Source organism: Centruroides sculpturatus, unplaced genomic scaffold, assembly GCF_000671375.1.
Source record: "Centruroides sculpturatus isolate CEXI.00-Female unplaced genomic scaffold, Cexi_2.0 scaffold455, whole genome shotgun sequence".
NCBI lineage: Eukaryota > Metazoa > Arthropoda > Arachnida > Scorpiones > Buthidae > Centruroides > Centruroides sculpturatus.
Genome location: NW_019384559.1, coordinates 542,907 through 559,106, shown reverse-complemented (window position 1 = coordinate 559,106; position 16,200 = coordinate 542,907). Strand labels below are relative to the sequence as shown.

At 29.8% G+C, this 16,200-nt stretch overlaps 1 protein-coding gene and 1 pseudogene across 2 annotated transcripts in view; both read left to right on the top strand.

Moving 5' to 3' along the window:
- Positions 1 to 3,517: 3,517 nt before the first annotated feature.
- LOC111623941 overlaps positions 3,518 to 16,200 on the top strand; it is a 19,178-nt gene continuing 6,495 nt past the window's right edge. The window contains exons 1-3 of one of the 2 annotated variants that reach the window (XM_023366681.1): positions 3,518 to 3,775; positions 14,600 to 14,665; positions 14,815 to 14,892. In XM_023366681.1, the coding sequence (XP_023222449.1) occupies positions 3,755 to 3,775; positions 14,600 to 14,665; positions 14,815 to 14,892 (165 nt within the window). In that variant the 5' untranslated portion in view covers positions 3,518 to 3,754. Of the gene's footprint in view, positions 3,776 to 14,074; positions 14,486 to 14,599; positions 14,666 to 14,814; positions 14,893 to 16,200 lie in introns of those variants that run through there. The other variant, XM_023366682.1, reaches the window with a different exon arrangement.
- LOC111623940 lies at positions 11,093 to 13,637 on the top strand (annotated as a pseudogene).

Sequence of the window (16,200 nt, the reverse complement as noted above, 5' to 3'; positions counted from 1 at the left end):
AAAATGCATATCCATTCCATTAATTAATAAAATCAGTTTTATTTAATCAACACACACATTCATTATCAACTGTAAATTTGAACCCAGCAGTGCTTAAGTGGATAAAACCATTGAATAATTGCAATTGATGCTGAACATATGGCATTTTCTTTGTGTCTAATGTCTAAACAGGGGCCAGTTTCTCAAAGAAAATTCTCCTGTAATATTATATCCTCTTGGCAAATTGTCCTTATGTTGTGTTTTATCCCAACAGTTGGCAACCGGTGGTCTGCAAGAAAATTTGGGTGGTCCGTGGAGAAATTTGAACATTGATCAACCGAAGGTTACGCGAAGTATTACGAAAGAAATGCAAAATGCTTAGTTTTTTTTTTTTCACTCATTGGGGTTTTTTATTTGAATCTAAAACCAAAAACGAAGTGACTGTTATCAATAAATAATGAACAATAAACATTATTGTGAGTGCGATTGTAGTCCTTCGTATAAAAGCGCAAAGAATCCATAAACTTGTTTCAAACAAGCAGCAATGAACTTTAGGCTTGCATTAATTTGTTATAATTAAACATGCGAATTTCATATTAATATAGTAAAACTGAACTTTTATGATCATTATTCTACAAATTTTGTATCGTTTAAAAAAATTCATGATAATGGTCCGTGGGATTCAAAATTGTGACTTTAGTTGTCCATGAGGTGAGAAACCACTTGCCAACAATTGTTTTATCCCATCAAACCATCCCAATCAACTTTAATTTTTCTAACCACTATTTGAAATAATGAGATTTCTATTAAGTATTCTGAAAAGTTTTTAAACTCAATTCTTAAGTACTGTAATATTATTTAATATTTTGATTACCAATACAAAACAAAAATTAATCCTTTAATTATATAAAAAGTTATTTGTTATTAAATGCTAAAAATGGCATTATTGTTTTCATCTCTATTACTAATATCATATGCCTATATTGATCTAGTCATTACTTGTAGTTTGAACTTCAAACTGGAACAAAATATGACACAAAGTGAGTGTTAACTTTAAACAAACATTGATGCCTTTAAAAAAAAGTAAAAATTGACTATCTGTTTATTTTACTTTTCTTTATAAAGAAATGTTTCTAATCAGTTTGAAACAGTTTTAGGGTTTTTAAATTATATTTTTATTTACGTATTTTTGATGTAAAATTTAAAAAAACTTTTTTTTAAATTATACATGATTATTCCTCTTCCACTAATCCCTTATTGCTCATAATGTTTGTTTCAGCAACTATGGTTTTGCTAACTACATCACTGTTTGGAATGTAACCCCTGTAGTTAGTGAGGAATATCTGTATATTATTTTTTGTAAGCTCTAAGAACTAAAATATAGATGTACTTATACTTATTGTAAATTATCAATGGTTATTTGTAACGTTACATTTATCAAATGTATATCATACTGTCATGTTATAGAAGATGCTAAAGAAAGCATTCAGCACTTTTATCGTGAATTACACACTAATGAGTAAACATATCATCTCAAACAGTTGAGTTTTTTTACCTAGCAGTCTTGTATGCCAGTATTATATCGACTTATTATGGTTTATTCATATCACATGCAAAATGAAGAGAGGATAATTAATCTTGCCAGATCTTTACCTTGATATTTACATAAGATGTTCCACACTTAGCATCTTCAAACAGAGTTACAAACTCTCTCAGAAACAGTTATGACCTATGTTTACTAAGGTATTTTTATTCAATATAGCATAATCTATCTACCTGTATACAGGGTGCTCATGTTATTGTTTATCCAGATGCAAGAGAGATCTTTCCAGCATTGTGTATTAGTTCCACTGTGATATATACAGTAAAATAAATTAATTTGTTTAAAAAGTGGTATATGTGTAAATGGCAAGGCAGTTCTGCAGCATGTACATTTTTCTATCTCTCCTGAGTGCAAAGAGAAAGGAATCATTTTAAGAAGATTTAGCATAACATACAATGAATCTGATTATAAAGATGCATAAATTAATACAAAAACAGTTGGTTGTTTTGAACATAAACTATAGCAAAATAAAGCTATCTTCAGTGGAAATACAAAGGTATAGCTGATTAGGAGTTTTGTTTTGGATGTTGTGTAGCATATCTGGTATTACCAATTTACAAGCCTCATGTATTTGCCTCTGCACTTGCCAATATAAATTGTAATTCATCCAGGCATAGATTAAACATTATATTGACCAGTCAAATTATGCATCATTCTCAGCATGTTGAGGATGCATTTCATGGTGATGTAAAGTTCAGTGTATTTGTGGCTGCTGTAGTCCACATTACCTTGCTGCTTGTGACTGCATGATGTTGGCTTTTTTATAAAGAAAAATCACATGGCAGCATATGATACCAAAGTAAAGATTGTAAGAACAAGATGCAAATTAAAAACACATTTAAAAAATTTACATATTACCATGAAACTGTCTGATATACATGACTTTTTTTAATGAATTAATTTATTTTACTGTAAACATTGTAGTGAAACTAATGTATCATATGCATATACTCATTAATGCTGGAAATATGTATTATGCATCTGGATAAATGTTATAGATATACAGAGTTTTCACTTTATCAATGTTATAAGCAATCTTATATTCTAAAATAAATAGAAATTTTCAGAAATTTTAGACATATTGTGACAAAAAATTAAAATATGAGAATATATTTATTTGTATAACTTATGCACTTACTGGAAAATCTCTTGTAAAACGTTTTAAAATTTTACAGATGTCTATTTCAGTCATATGAATAAGGTGCAAATAGATAAGAACATAGACTAATATTATTGCATATTTGCACAATTGTATGGATAAATAAAATAAAAAGTTATCAATACAGCTCTATTATTACAAAGGTTTGCATTTTTTACTTTCCCAGATCTATTATGAAAGTATGGCAATCTGTCAAAAACTGACCTCTAAGATTTTTGCATTTCTCAACATTTCAAGGTCTTGAGTTAAAAAATGTCAAATAATTTGGGGGTATTTTCTATATGTATTGATGTTAGTGTTATGTGGGAAGCACAATTTTGTTCATCTTTGAAGCTTAATAACTCCTATACTTTTTGTCAAAAGTTTCTGAAATTTTCCAGAAAAGTTCATGTATTAGGGGAATTGATGCTATTAAATTTTGGGGGTTAAAGGTCAATGGGGTGGGGAGATAAAGGGGATCATGTGTCATGTCTTGAGTAGGGTTGGACTTAATGACAATTTTACCAGTTATAAGCATTTAAAATTTTTTTACAAAATCCATTCCTACCCTGAAAATTAAGCTTTTTGCCATTTTATAATAATTAAAAATATGATAATTTTATTATTAAAACCTTTTTATAACAAGATGGCAACACACGCACACACATTTAAATGTTGATGGGAAAGTTAAGCAACTTGTTGCTGGATTTTTTTATAATATGTGAAGACATTTTGTAAATCAATTAAATATTTATAACTGTATATAGGAAAAAAGCACTTAAGTTAAGAACTTTTAATTCACCTTATTTTAGTCAATAAATAAAATATATACTTTTATGTATTATCTAAAAATGATTTAACTAAATTTATTCAATTTTTAGATAGCAATAAATGCTACATCCAATACTACAAGCACATCTGTTGTTGGAACAATATATAAATCAATATATACCGACAATATAGAGAAAGATTTTGCCATTCTTGGAGTTGTCAGTCTTTTCTTAACACTAATCAATATAATTTGCATTTTTACAATGGCAGTTATTGTTTTAAAGGTATGATATATATTATTTTATCTTTATATTATGTATTATTATTTATATAATAATTAATTTTAATAAAATACAAACATTTATCTTACTTTTTCAAAGAAATATCATAAAAAAATCACCAAACGATCACATTAAATAATTGAGCTATAACTGCTAATTTAATGATTAATACTAAGTAATTTGCTACTAAATGAACACCACACAATATGCCTTTGTGGACAGAGGAGGTACCCAAACAGCATTTTTAACATTAAGTACAATGACATTAAGTACAATTAATCAAGAAAAGACAAAGTCTTTGCTCTTTTTTTAGATCTAGAAAAAGCGTATGATTCGATTAGTATAAATGATTTACAGAAAAAATTGAAAAAACAAAGCAGATGAACACCTGATAAAAATGATAAGTTTGTTGTTTGGGGGATACGATACGATAATTAAACAAGATGATAATGTCTGGTCATCATTTATAACATATAGAGGTCTACTACAGGGAGACCCTCTGTCTCCTTATCTTTTTAATTTATACCTATTTGACTTGAATGCTGTCTTTGTCTCTTACAAAACATTTATTTAAATAGACAACCGAACCACACACTCAATCACATATGCATACGACATTGTATTAGTAGCTCCAATGGCTGCTGCACTTCACAGGAAATTCAACGAATATCTGAATACTTGGAAGATTTAAAGGTTAAAATAAACCCCAAAAAATCAGTTATAATGATTTTTTGAAACGACAGTAATTTATCCAAAAAACACATGTGCTTTTATATCAAGAACAAAGAAGTGAAAATAGTTAATGAAGTTAAATTCTTGGGAATAACATTCACACTTAACTTATCATTTGATAAACACTATAAAAGCTCAATAACATAGGCAAAAAATTTAATAAATAATCTGATAGTGTTATTTTGTAAAGCTAAAATGAAGAATTTGGGAATACATTTTCAACTCTTTAATTCATTATCATTAATTCGATGTGTTACGCATCTCCAATCTGGTCTACAGGTAAATTCAATGATTTTGAAAAAATACAAAATACTTTTATACATAGAATTTTCCAATTAGAATACAATATTCCTGGCAGCACTCTAAGAATGGAACTAAGTAGATATAAGTTAAACACCATATTTATAAAAAGGCATATAAAATTTCTATAAAAAATTATAAATGCTGAAGATTTAACAACAAAATTACTGAATGTATTATATCAAAAATCAAAGATTACGAATTTAAAACAAAATTGGATAGTACAACTATTGAAGATATTTAACACATACGGATTCTCAATGAGACTATTTATGGATCAATCATAAATCAATGAACAGAAAAGTAATTTATTAATACATAGAGTAATGGAAAACTATTGTCCAAGATATTGAAGACATACAGAAACGAAATAATACAAGCTGGTATAAAATAATTTTAAATTACCCATCAAATAATACTTATATGCTGACAAATCTTGCATTTAATGTTAAAAAATTCTTTATACAGTTAAGACTAAACAAAAACACGATAATTATTAATGATAAATTCTTAGACTACTCTCAATCCAAATGCCCAAGTTGTAGTAAGACATTATCAAAATTTCATATTTTTTGTGAAGATTGCAATGGAAATGAGAACATTCAAAATTCTGATATTGGTCGATTAATTAATTGCTTTAATGAAACAGATATGTATAAGTTCCTTGACAAAGCAAACATCAATACTATCTTTAAGTTATATAACTATGCGAAGCAACTTGTGAATAAAAACAGAGTAAATTAGCAAATGTTTGTACTACATGTTAGATAACTAATGTTAAATATCTATATGAAGAAGGTTCTAATGGGGCAGAAGAATATGTTGTATTAGTAAATCATGTCCTTGTAACAGGTGAAAGTCTTATACACTAAATAAACTTTGATTTGATTTAAAAAAAAAATTTACTACTAAATTAGTGGAATTATAATCCGATTATTTAAGGTGATTGTTTGGTGTTGTTTCTATATAAATATTGGGCTTTGCAATGTTTGAATATAATCTTACTTTAAGTATATCAATATTGAGTAAATTGGCTTTCATGCATAGTAATTGAAAATGTTTATAGCAATACTAAAGTGAAAATATGTGAAATATATGGGGTAATCAAAACGTTACTTTACAAAGCCAATAACACAAATACTTTTATTGAAGAAATGAAAATATACAGAATTTATCTGCAAGCAATATGCTAACTTACCCAGCATCATGCTGAAGTATTTAGTGTAATGTGTAATGAGCTTGTTCACCTCATCCTTAAAAAATTATTGTTCTCTGTTGCTGTAGATAGATTCAAACTATTATCTTATTTTTAGCAACTATCTCATATTTGCAGTTATTTTTCTTTTAATCTTTTCCTGTTGTCTTTGATGATTATCAGCTTAATATGAGGGTCAATTGATAAATAGTGTCAATATTTTTTTTTATCTCAAAACCACAAGACACATCTGGAAAATACAATGTTCTCTTTAATCCTCATTAAATTACAATTTGAGATTAGTTCTATAATTGTACACCAAGTACTTTTGGTACAATGATGTTAGCAACAGAGCCATTGTGTAATGAAAAAAGTGTTAGAAAGAATTGGTAAAAGCTGAAAGTACAAATGCTTTCTCTTATCATTCAATGGCTAGATGGTTTAAAGTGTTTATAAAAGTCAGAGGAGTACTTACAAACAATAAAGTGGCCATTTTGTTACCAAGATGATGTGTCCATTGCTGCAGTTCTACAATGTCTGAAGAAAGACTAAAAATTCACCTGTATTGAAACAGCACACAAAACAAATATATTTTTTTTAGTGTGATATATTTAAGTACCAGATATATAAAAATCTGTTCAGTGGGGTGTCCCCAAGCTCTCAAAAGGTTTTACAAATGGTATCATTTTGGAATTTTTTAAATCATCTCCCATGTTATCACAAACACGGATACTCATTTTTCCATGAGTTGTTATAATGGTGAGATGTGAGCTGATGAATATGAGCACAGCTGAAGAGCACAATATAGAGAGAGTAGTATTATCCTTAATCTCCAAGATCAGCAGAATTTTGACACCCAGTCATCTGTCGATATCATGATCATCCTTACTTACGACCATGAAAGGGTGTCTTAGTCATCCTGTTTGATATGGTGTCATAATTAATGCAGAGTATTACCTAGCATTTCTAAGGAAGCATCTTCATCCTATCATCCATAAGAAATATCCTCATCTACTGACACTCAAACCTAAACTTATCTTGCATGATAATGCTATGGCACATACAATGCACACTATTAGGACATGCATTCAGAAATGGGGGTGAGAGATTTTGGAATATCTGTCATATTTGCCTGACTTCAATGCATATCATTTTGATATTTTCCCAAAAATAAGGAAAAGTTACAGGGTCAAAGATTCAAAATGAGGGATGATATTGTGAATATTTGGCAATAATCTATACAGGTAATTCAGGAGCATTCCACAGAGGGAATTAAGAATGGATGGATAATGCAAGAGATTTTATCTTAAAGGATGTTATTAAGATGAGGTTTTTTACCAATCCAACTGGTATCAATACAGTATTACCATTATCTAAGTTATACATATTTTCATACTTTACAGTCAGTATGTTATTGAACCTACAAGTTTCCATAGTTTTATTTTTAATCCACATTATATTACAAACAATGTTTCATTATTCACATGAAAGCACATACTGTAGCTTTTGAAATAAGAAATAGTTGTCACTATTTATCAATCAACCTTCATATGTAGCTAAATTAAATAAAAATAGTTTATTTTCATTGTAGTATGCCTTACTTTATTAAATTTAGTTATTATTCACATCATATACCCTCCATAGTCAACTAAATTTGCAAATTAACAAGAAATGCAAAAATCTGAAAACAACAACAAACAAAATCATTGCATTAATGATGGTTTAATAATGAAATAAAAGTAGAAATTATGTATCAAAATAAAACTTTCAATTTAAACAAATTAGTATTTGTTACCTGAAAGAGAAAAATGAAGTTTGCTGATTAATTCAAGAATGTGATGATGATGATTTTATTCTTGGGCGGTGGGGGTGCGAAGGTTGGGCCATATCTAAGTACGTCTACTAAGACGTACTTAGATGATGATTTTAGGTTCTTGGCACTGAATTATTTTCTGAAAAAGAAATTTTGTTACATTTTATTACTTTATAATTTTGATTTAATTCTTATTATAATGTACTACTGAAGTTATCATTCTAATTTATTTGAAAGTTTAAAGTTTTAGATTATTGATTAAAAAAGAAAAATGGAAATAAAATAGTTATGCAAGATTTCAAAACATCAATCAAAATTACATAACAATGAAATAAAACACACTTTAGTACTATCTTCATATATAAATATTAAATAATCGTAGTGCTTTTGAATTCTACAGAATCATATTATCAAAAGATGAAATTTTCTGGAATAAAATTAAACATGTTACAGAGACAAATAAGCTTAAAAATATCTATATTTACTCAAAACATACCCTATATTGAATAAGTCTAAATAAATCATGTAGGTAGTTGCTTAGTAATAAAATTATGAATAAAAATTAGTATATTTTTGCTTAAAAAATGTACCTAAAGTTGTTACCATTTTTCATATAATTGATTAGCAAAAAGTATATTGATCTTGCTACTTACATAAGATAAAATCTAGGAAGATCAGTAACATTACTGACACTCAAACACCTGTAGAAAACAAAAATGCTAAAATTAAACTAACTGTGTAATTTAATTTTAGCATTTTGTCAAAAATTAGAATAATTAAAGTTCTTATACTGAAATTAGTTAATCAAAAATAGAAACTACTAAATCTACTTTATGAAATTTAAACATTATCAATTAGCTAAGATGAAATAACTACAGTGGGTGATCGGTTCCAAGTCTTGGAACTGGAACACAGTCTTGGAATGGATTATGTTCCAAGACTGTTTACTACCCGAATTGTTCGTTAATTGATTATCGATTTACCATAGATTTTTATGGAAATTTGATCAATTTGTTCTGGATACTCCAAAAAATAAATAAAAAATTATATACCTTCTTACTATGCTTATTTATATGTAATTGATAAAAATGCAAGACTGTATTTTTATTATGTTGTTTTTCTGTTTGTGGGTTGTTAAAGAATCTGTCCAATGTCATTTGCTTTTCTCTTCTTTTAGAAGTAATTAATAGCATTGTTATCATAGAGATCCCTAAGCCTATTAACCTCAGTCTGATTTGGATGTCATTTGGATGGCAATTGTTCTGACATCCTCCCACTTCTTCAAAAAATCTTTAATAGCAGATGTCAGCATTGGTCCCCTTTTGTCTCTCTTTTTCAGAAGAAAACACATCTCGCTGAGATTCTTGATGTTTTTCATTTAAGAGTTCTTGGAGTTCTTCTATCATCAGATCAGTTTCCATTATGAGCTCTTCAATGTTCTTTATTTCTCAGATGTGATTTTCATTACTCCTTTAGCTGCTTGAGTCTTCTTGATTATATCTTTCTTAGCTAAGATTGTGCCTACTACAGACCTGTTCAAGCCTAGCAACATCAGATATCTTCTGTCCATTCTCTATCTTGGCTATTATCTCTTGCTTGGTTTCTATGGTGAGCATGGTTCTTGACACTCTACTCTTTTTATGTTCCATAAAATTATCAATTTCTTTCTGAAATAAAAATTCAGAGAAGCACTCACAAAAATTCAGAGAACAGAAATTAACTAACACCAGGCCTCGGAGTCGCTCACTTATTCTCACTTTTCTGAAGTATCCTCACTTTTCAGGTCATTTTCTCACTTTTTTGGTCATTTCCACGTGCTTAAAAATTAGGAAGATGTGGGACCAATCAAAAATAGTTTTAAAGCCAGACGATCTGCCGAATTATCGAACTATCGGACTAGATTTTTATGGAAAAAAATACTCCGCCCGAGCGGGACTCAAAATCGCAACTGCCGCTCAGTGTTGTTAAGTTATCGTCTGTATTTATACGTAACTAGGTAGTCAGTAAGGCTGTGTACACACTAGGCGTTTTTAAACGCGCGTTTTAAAGAACCAAGAGTTCTACATAGGCGTACACACTCAAACGCGCGCTTTTGGCCAAGCGCGCGTCAAACGCGCGTTGATAGATTTTTGTTAAAACGCGCGTTTTGCGGGCGTCAGCCGAGCGCTTTGAGATATATGTGCTGCCATGTTACTGTACATTCGATCGCGCGTTTTCGGGTAGAGTGGACGTACGTTGGCCGAAATGGAGAACGATCATTTCGATACTGATCTATTTATTGATGAAATCTAAAAGAGACCAACCATTGTCAAATGATTTTATAGATATTTTAAAAGAATTAAAAAACTTGGGTTCATTTTGTCTTAGTTTTGGATACAACGTCGCGAACATTCCATGTGTCAGTCTATCTCGTAATATTGGGTGCACCCAAAATTCTCTTTGCCTCTGCCATCGTCTTTTATAGCGACGATGGAGGAGGGGCACACAAGCAATTACTTTCACGTCCATTTCCAAGCTGAGCCAGTGCGTACGCTCTATTAACGCTCGTCGAAAGCCGAGCTAACGCGCGTTTAAAAACGCCTAGTGTGTACACAGCCTTAATTAAAACAAAAAATAATAATTAAATTTAAAAATATTTAACTTAAATTTAAAATTAAATTAAAATTTTAAAACTGTTCTTTATATCGAAACAAAAACCGAAACCGTAGCTAAAATTAAAAATAAAATCAAAATTAATTAATGTAAATTAAAATTGAAGTCAAATCAATTGAAACATATTATTTGGGAAGGTGCGGATAAAGTACTTGTCGATCTTGATTAATTTGGTTAGGTCTATATTTCATGCAGGCAGAGTTGAGAGTCTATTTATAGCACTTATTTGTAAAGGGTTAGTTTCGGTTTCGGCGGTGAGGGAACATCTGCAGGAAAAAGTTCCTCGTTATTTATGAAATCATTAATAAAATATTATTTTACTTATTCTATTTGAAATCTGTTTATTTCGGATTTATTAATTTATTTTTAAATCAATCTCGAAGCATTTTAAAAAATAAACAGTTTCCGATCGTGCTCATAAAAGTTTCGTTTTCTGCTTATTATCGTTTGATTTTGTTCGTAATAAGAGTTGTTAATTTTATTTCAAATTAATATAATAATCACATTACAAAAATGGAAAATTTATATACAAATAAAATTTTGAAATACGTTAAACTATTCAATTGTAAATATAGTTTGTGTAGATCTAAATAATTTACATTTAATGTTAATTTTTGACAAATTATATATATTTAAATGATCAAATAGAATTGGTAAAACATGCAAAAAGTAATTTTCTAAGTATTGCTTTATTTTATTGGTAATTTTTTTATTCTGTTCTATTTTTAACACGTGCAGAGAAGTGACCGATCACGTGGTCAACACGTGTTTACTCTCTTTCGATTGTGATCGACCAATAAAAATCTCTAGCGGAATGATACCGACAAACTGTTGGTTTATAGCAGGTTCCAAGTTAGAATATAGATGTAATGGTTTGAATCCACTCAATATGACGCTACCAAAGTGCAAATTCCGAACTGATTGGTTGAAACAAAAGGACAAGGCAGATTGTACAGTAGGATTATGGGCAACTGTACGTTCAGACACTGATGTATTTTGCAAAGTATGTAATTGCATAATACAAGTAAAAAAAGGTTTCCAAGCACTTTTTGATCATGGAGGTACTGTCAAACACAGACAAAAATTTACCTGTGCTTATGGTCCAAGACAGTTACACCTGACATTGGTTGCACCAGGTGATAGTTTTGCAGGCCCATCAAAAAATGCTGAAATTCCAAGTAATACTGATAATGGGACTGGAGAAGGATTGGCAACTGTGAGTTTATATAATCCAAGAGATGTTGCATACCATGCAGAACTGATATGGGCCATGAAAACAATATGTAGTAATTTCTCATTTGCTGCTTCTAATAATATGGTTCCAACACTACAAGCAATGCTTCCAAAAACTAAACTTCCTGAAGGAATATCAATGAGTGAGAAGAAATTGCGCTATTTAATAACTGAAGCATTGGCTCCCTACTTCCAAAAAAAAAATGCTAGAAGAAATCCACTCTTCATTTTTTACAGTTACTTATTATGAAACCATCAATGTGGAAAGTAAGAAAGAGTTACAGATAATGATTAGATTTTGGTCTGAGCAAAAAGAACAAGTTGTCTGCAGACACCTAAATACATGCTTTCTTGGACGGGCAGATGCAGAAACATTGCATACATACATTATCAAAGCTATCGATGATGCCAACCTGTCACTACACAAACTTTTGATGATAGGATCAGATGGTCCTAATGTTAATCAAAAAGTGTTACGACTTTTTAAGGAAGATATACTGGGAATTCGCAAGAAAAGTAGTTTACAGAAACAGAAAAAAAGAGCAGAAGAGGAAGCACAGAAAAATTTTGAAGAACATCAAAAGAGAGCTATTCATGTCAAGGAAAAGATTATGGCACTGCAGCAGAGTTTAAAACAGAAAAAAGTAGAAGTGAAATACACGAGACAGGCCAGGTTTTGTTAGAAGCAGCAAACAAAAAACTGGAGAAGGCCATTAATAGCAAGAATATGAATGAAATACGGGCAGCACATGTCATGCTTGCTAGTGTTAAAAGTGTTCAAAAGCAAGAGGAAGCAAAAAAGAAGGAAGTTGAAAACATTCAGAAAAATCTTAATAAAAGAACATCATCTTTCTTGACTGATTATTTACAGAAGAAGCCAAAGACTTATTAAGTATTCATGGTTTACTGGAAATATTACAGTATATACAAAAAGTTTTAAAATGTATTTAACCATAACAATAAAAATAAAAAACTTTTACTGCTATTTTGCTGAGTTTTCTTTCCATGTTTTCACTTTGTTTTGTCACTACAGGTAGCTCTCAGTTTACACCGCAGTTCCATTCCTACAAAATCCGGCACAAATGAAATCAGCGTAAAATGAACCCATATTTACAGTGAGGTATAGTGTTAGGATCTACATAAGTGAAAAATAAGCAAATAATTTTGTTTATTAATACAATATAATGCAAAATACATATAAGTTTAATTTTTAAAACGTATTTTATCATAAAATAAAGTGAAATGTTTTTATTAAAAAATTTTAGTTTCGGATCTCGTACATTTTTTGGAAAGAAGTATTCATCTTTAATAACCTTTCCTACACTCGATGATTAAAAAATTAGCTCACAAGAATAATTTAAGAATAATTTATCATTGTAATCCTACGATTTATAGAATTCTACAAAATGATAAGAAGAAAGGAAACCGTAACAATAGTACAGGAGTGTATTCTATTCCTTTAAGTGACCACTGTTTTAATTCAGATCTCGTTTACGTTGGTGCCACTATGAGACTTTTAAAACAGAGGCTTAAAGACCATCTTTAATTGTTTACATTTTTGTTTTCTTTCATTGAGAATTTCGGAATATGGTCGAATATGATGCTCCTTTTTACATTTGCACTTCTCTCCCAATCATTGTCTAACTCACAAAGTTCATCCATCAAACTTTCCATTGTTGAAAGGATACATTAACCCGACATAGAGCTACAGACAAGCGGAGACACTGATTGGTCGACCACTGGTTGCCGTAGCCCATATATAAGGTCAGTTTGAGCAGGAAAATTGAAGGTGGCTAAGAAGAGATAGATATCGTCTGGCCAATGAAAAGTAGATTTGTCTCACTAATGATGATTTGTGATCGCTGGAAGTGCTACTGCGTCGTAAAGTGTTTTCCTGAACGATCTGATACGGGATACATTCATTGGCACTATGGATTCAGACACCATTTATTGGACTATTAAGTTTAATAACTTGACTCGTGGGTACCTAAATGTTTAGTATTTTAATATTAATTTAATGCAAATGTATATATACCCAATAATATTAAACAGAAAAAATAAATATATTCAATAAAAATCTTTGTTTTAATGAATGTACAATGTCGCGGCTCAGTAAATATGTCAATACTGAAATGAAAATCAGTCTAGCATAGGGAAAATTGGGGAATTACACTGCAAAATAGCAAATTGCACAGCGGCATTATTGTGAATCGGTGTAAATTGAGCCGGCGTAAACCAAGGGCTACCTGTATTGCACTCACTTTTTACTCACTTTTTCTGTATTTCAACTCACTTTTCTCACTTTTTCAGAGGGGAAATGGCACTCCCAGGCCTGCTAACACAGAAGAATTATGTAAATGTGAGGTCCAAATGAAATTCAAAGTTTTGGTGATAAAAAGTTAATTTCTGATAGATATTTGTTTAAACTTTCACCTTTAGAAAACAAAAACTGATGCAAAAATTTTGTGAGACTGTCAAGCACGCGTTAAGACTATAAAAAATTATTTGTCAGAAAGGTAAACAAAAAGCTGGAATTATAATGGAGTGTTTCAAAGTTTGGAGAAATACTATCTGATTGGTATTGGGTTGAGTGTCAATGTCAACATCTCCTGCGCTCTGAAAGGTTTCAAATTTTATCTGGAGACAAAATAATGAATACCGATTGGTTTTCCTTTGTTCTGTGAAGTGTTCGTTAACTGATCATCCACTGTATTTTATTATAATGCTTTCCTTTTATAACTTTTTGCCTAAATAGTACAGATTTAAGTTTTACATGCTCTGTTATAATGTAATTGAGAAATTTGTTTTTAAATGACTAAGCTGTATCATAAATTTTTATTCCTTAATATAAAAATATAAGAAAGAAAATAATTCTATATTAAATAATATAATTTTTAAATAGATTAAAGAAGTGGCTCCTCATACTAGTGTTCCTCAAATAAAACGATTCTGGAAGCAAGATGTAAAGGTATTTCAAAGTTAAAAAATATTTTCCTTTGTATTTACTTTGAAAATAAAAAGAAAAAGAATAAGAATTTTATACAAATTATTTTTTTTAAATATTTAAAGATGTTTTAAATCTTTGTTTATAATATTTTAAAACAAATTTTTTTCTAGATTGCAAGAGATTACAACAAAACTGTAGCTCATAAAGATGCACGGACATTAGGGAAACAGTTTCTTACAGAATGGGCAGTAAGTTACCTCTTTTAAACAAATTTATCATATTCATATAAAATATAATTATTGAAATTAAAAAACTTTTTTGATATTAATACATAAAATATTTATTGAAAAAGTTAATGTTGCTGTTAAAACCAATTATGTTTTCTTCTGTTTATATTGAGTGTAAAATCTGTTTTAATGTAACAGTTTCACGTTGTGTGTAAGTAAATATAGAAATAATGAACACTCATCTGTTTTATCATTACATCTGATTTTATCTAAATCATAATCCAAAAATTTTGGCATTAATCAGACTAATTCTAAAAATTAATTTAAAACTTGCAAAATTATTCTAAATTAATTGATAGTTTGAGTTGAACTCAAGTCTGTATCTCACCTATTTGGCAGATATGTTATTAATTATACTTTTCAAACCATAATGTAGTAATAAATTCCTTTCATATCATACAATTTAAAATTAATACTTACATATAACATGGCACAACACCATGAAAAGTGGAAAGATACAATTAAAGCAGTTAATTCATAATATCACCATGTTCTCCAAAAGGGCACAAGACTAAGATGACTTACGTATAAATTATTGTAAACTGTTAAGATTATATGAATTCAGAATTTATACGTAATTTGGAGGGAATTATATTTTGCAAGGTCCAAAGAGGGCATAACTGATAATATATTTACTTAGAACAAATACATTATCAATTGATCAATTGCAAGTTTCAGTTATTCACTGTTTTGTTTTTTCAGCTTATATTTTAATTTTTAATTAATTAATAAATTTAATAAAGATATACTAAATTAACAGATAATAATTATGTGAGACCTACCATTTTCCCTACATTTTTTTGTCTTTTATATACATGTACAGTATATGAATTATCATCAGCATTATCAGGGGCATGCCGTGACATTTGATGATAGGGAAGCTGTGTTTTTGTAACAAGCAGACTTCCAGGGGCAATCAGTCAGTGATGGTCTAGGGCAGGGGTCGGCAACCTGCGGCTCTTTGGATGTGAAGCTGTGGCTCTTTAGTTCCATACGCAAATATTATTTATTTTATAAAAAAAAACATTTAAAAATCGTTCTGAATCAATTAACGAGGATTAGGCACCGATTCTATCTCTCAGCCACTTGTACTCGCTTTTCACCGCACCCCTCCCCCGTGACACGCGTCGTCACTGTCGTCAGTCCGTCGGAAGCTCTCGAATGACGCCGTCGTCGGATGTTTCTATTATCTAATTTGTTGTGAAAAACACTACTTATATATGAATAAATAGATATTTTTTCTTATGAATAAATAGATTAGTTTTTTTT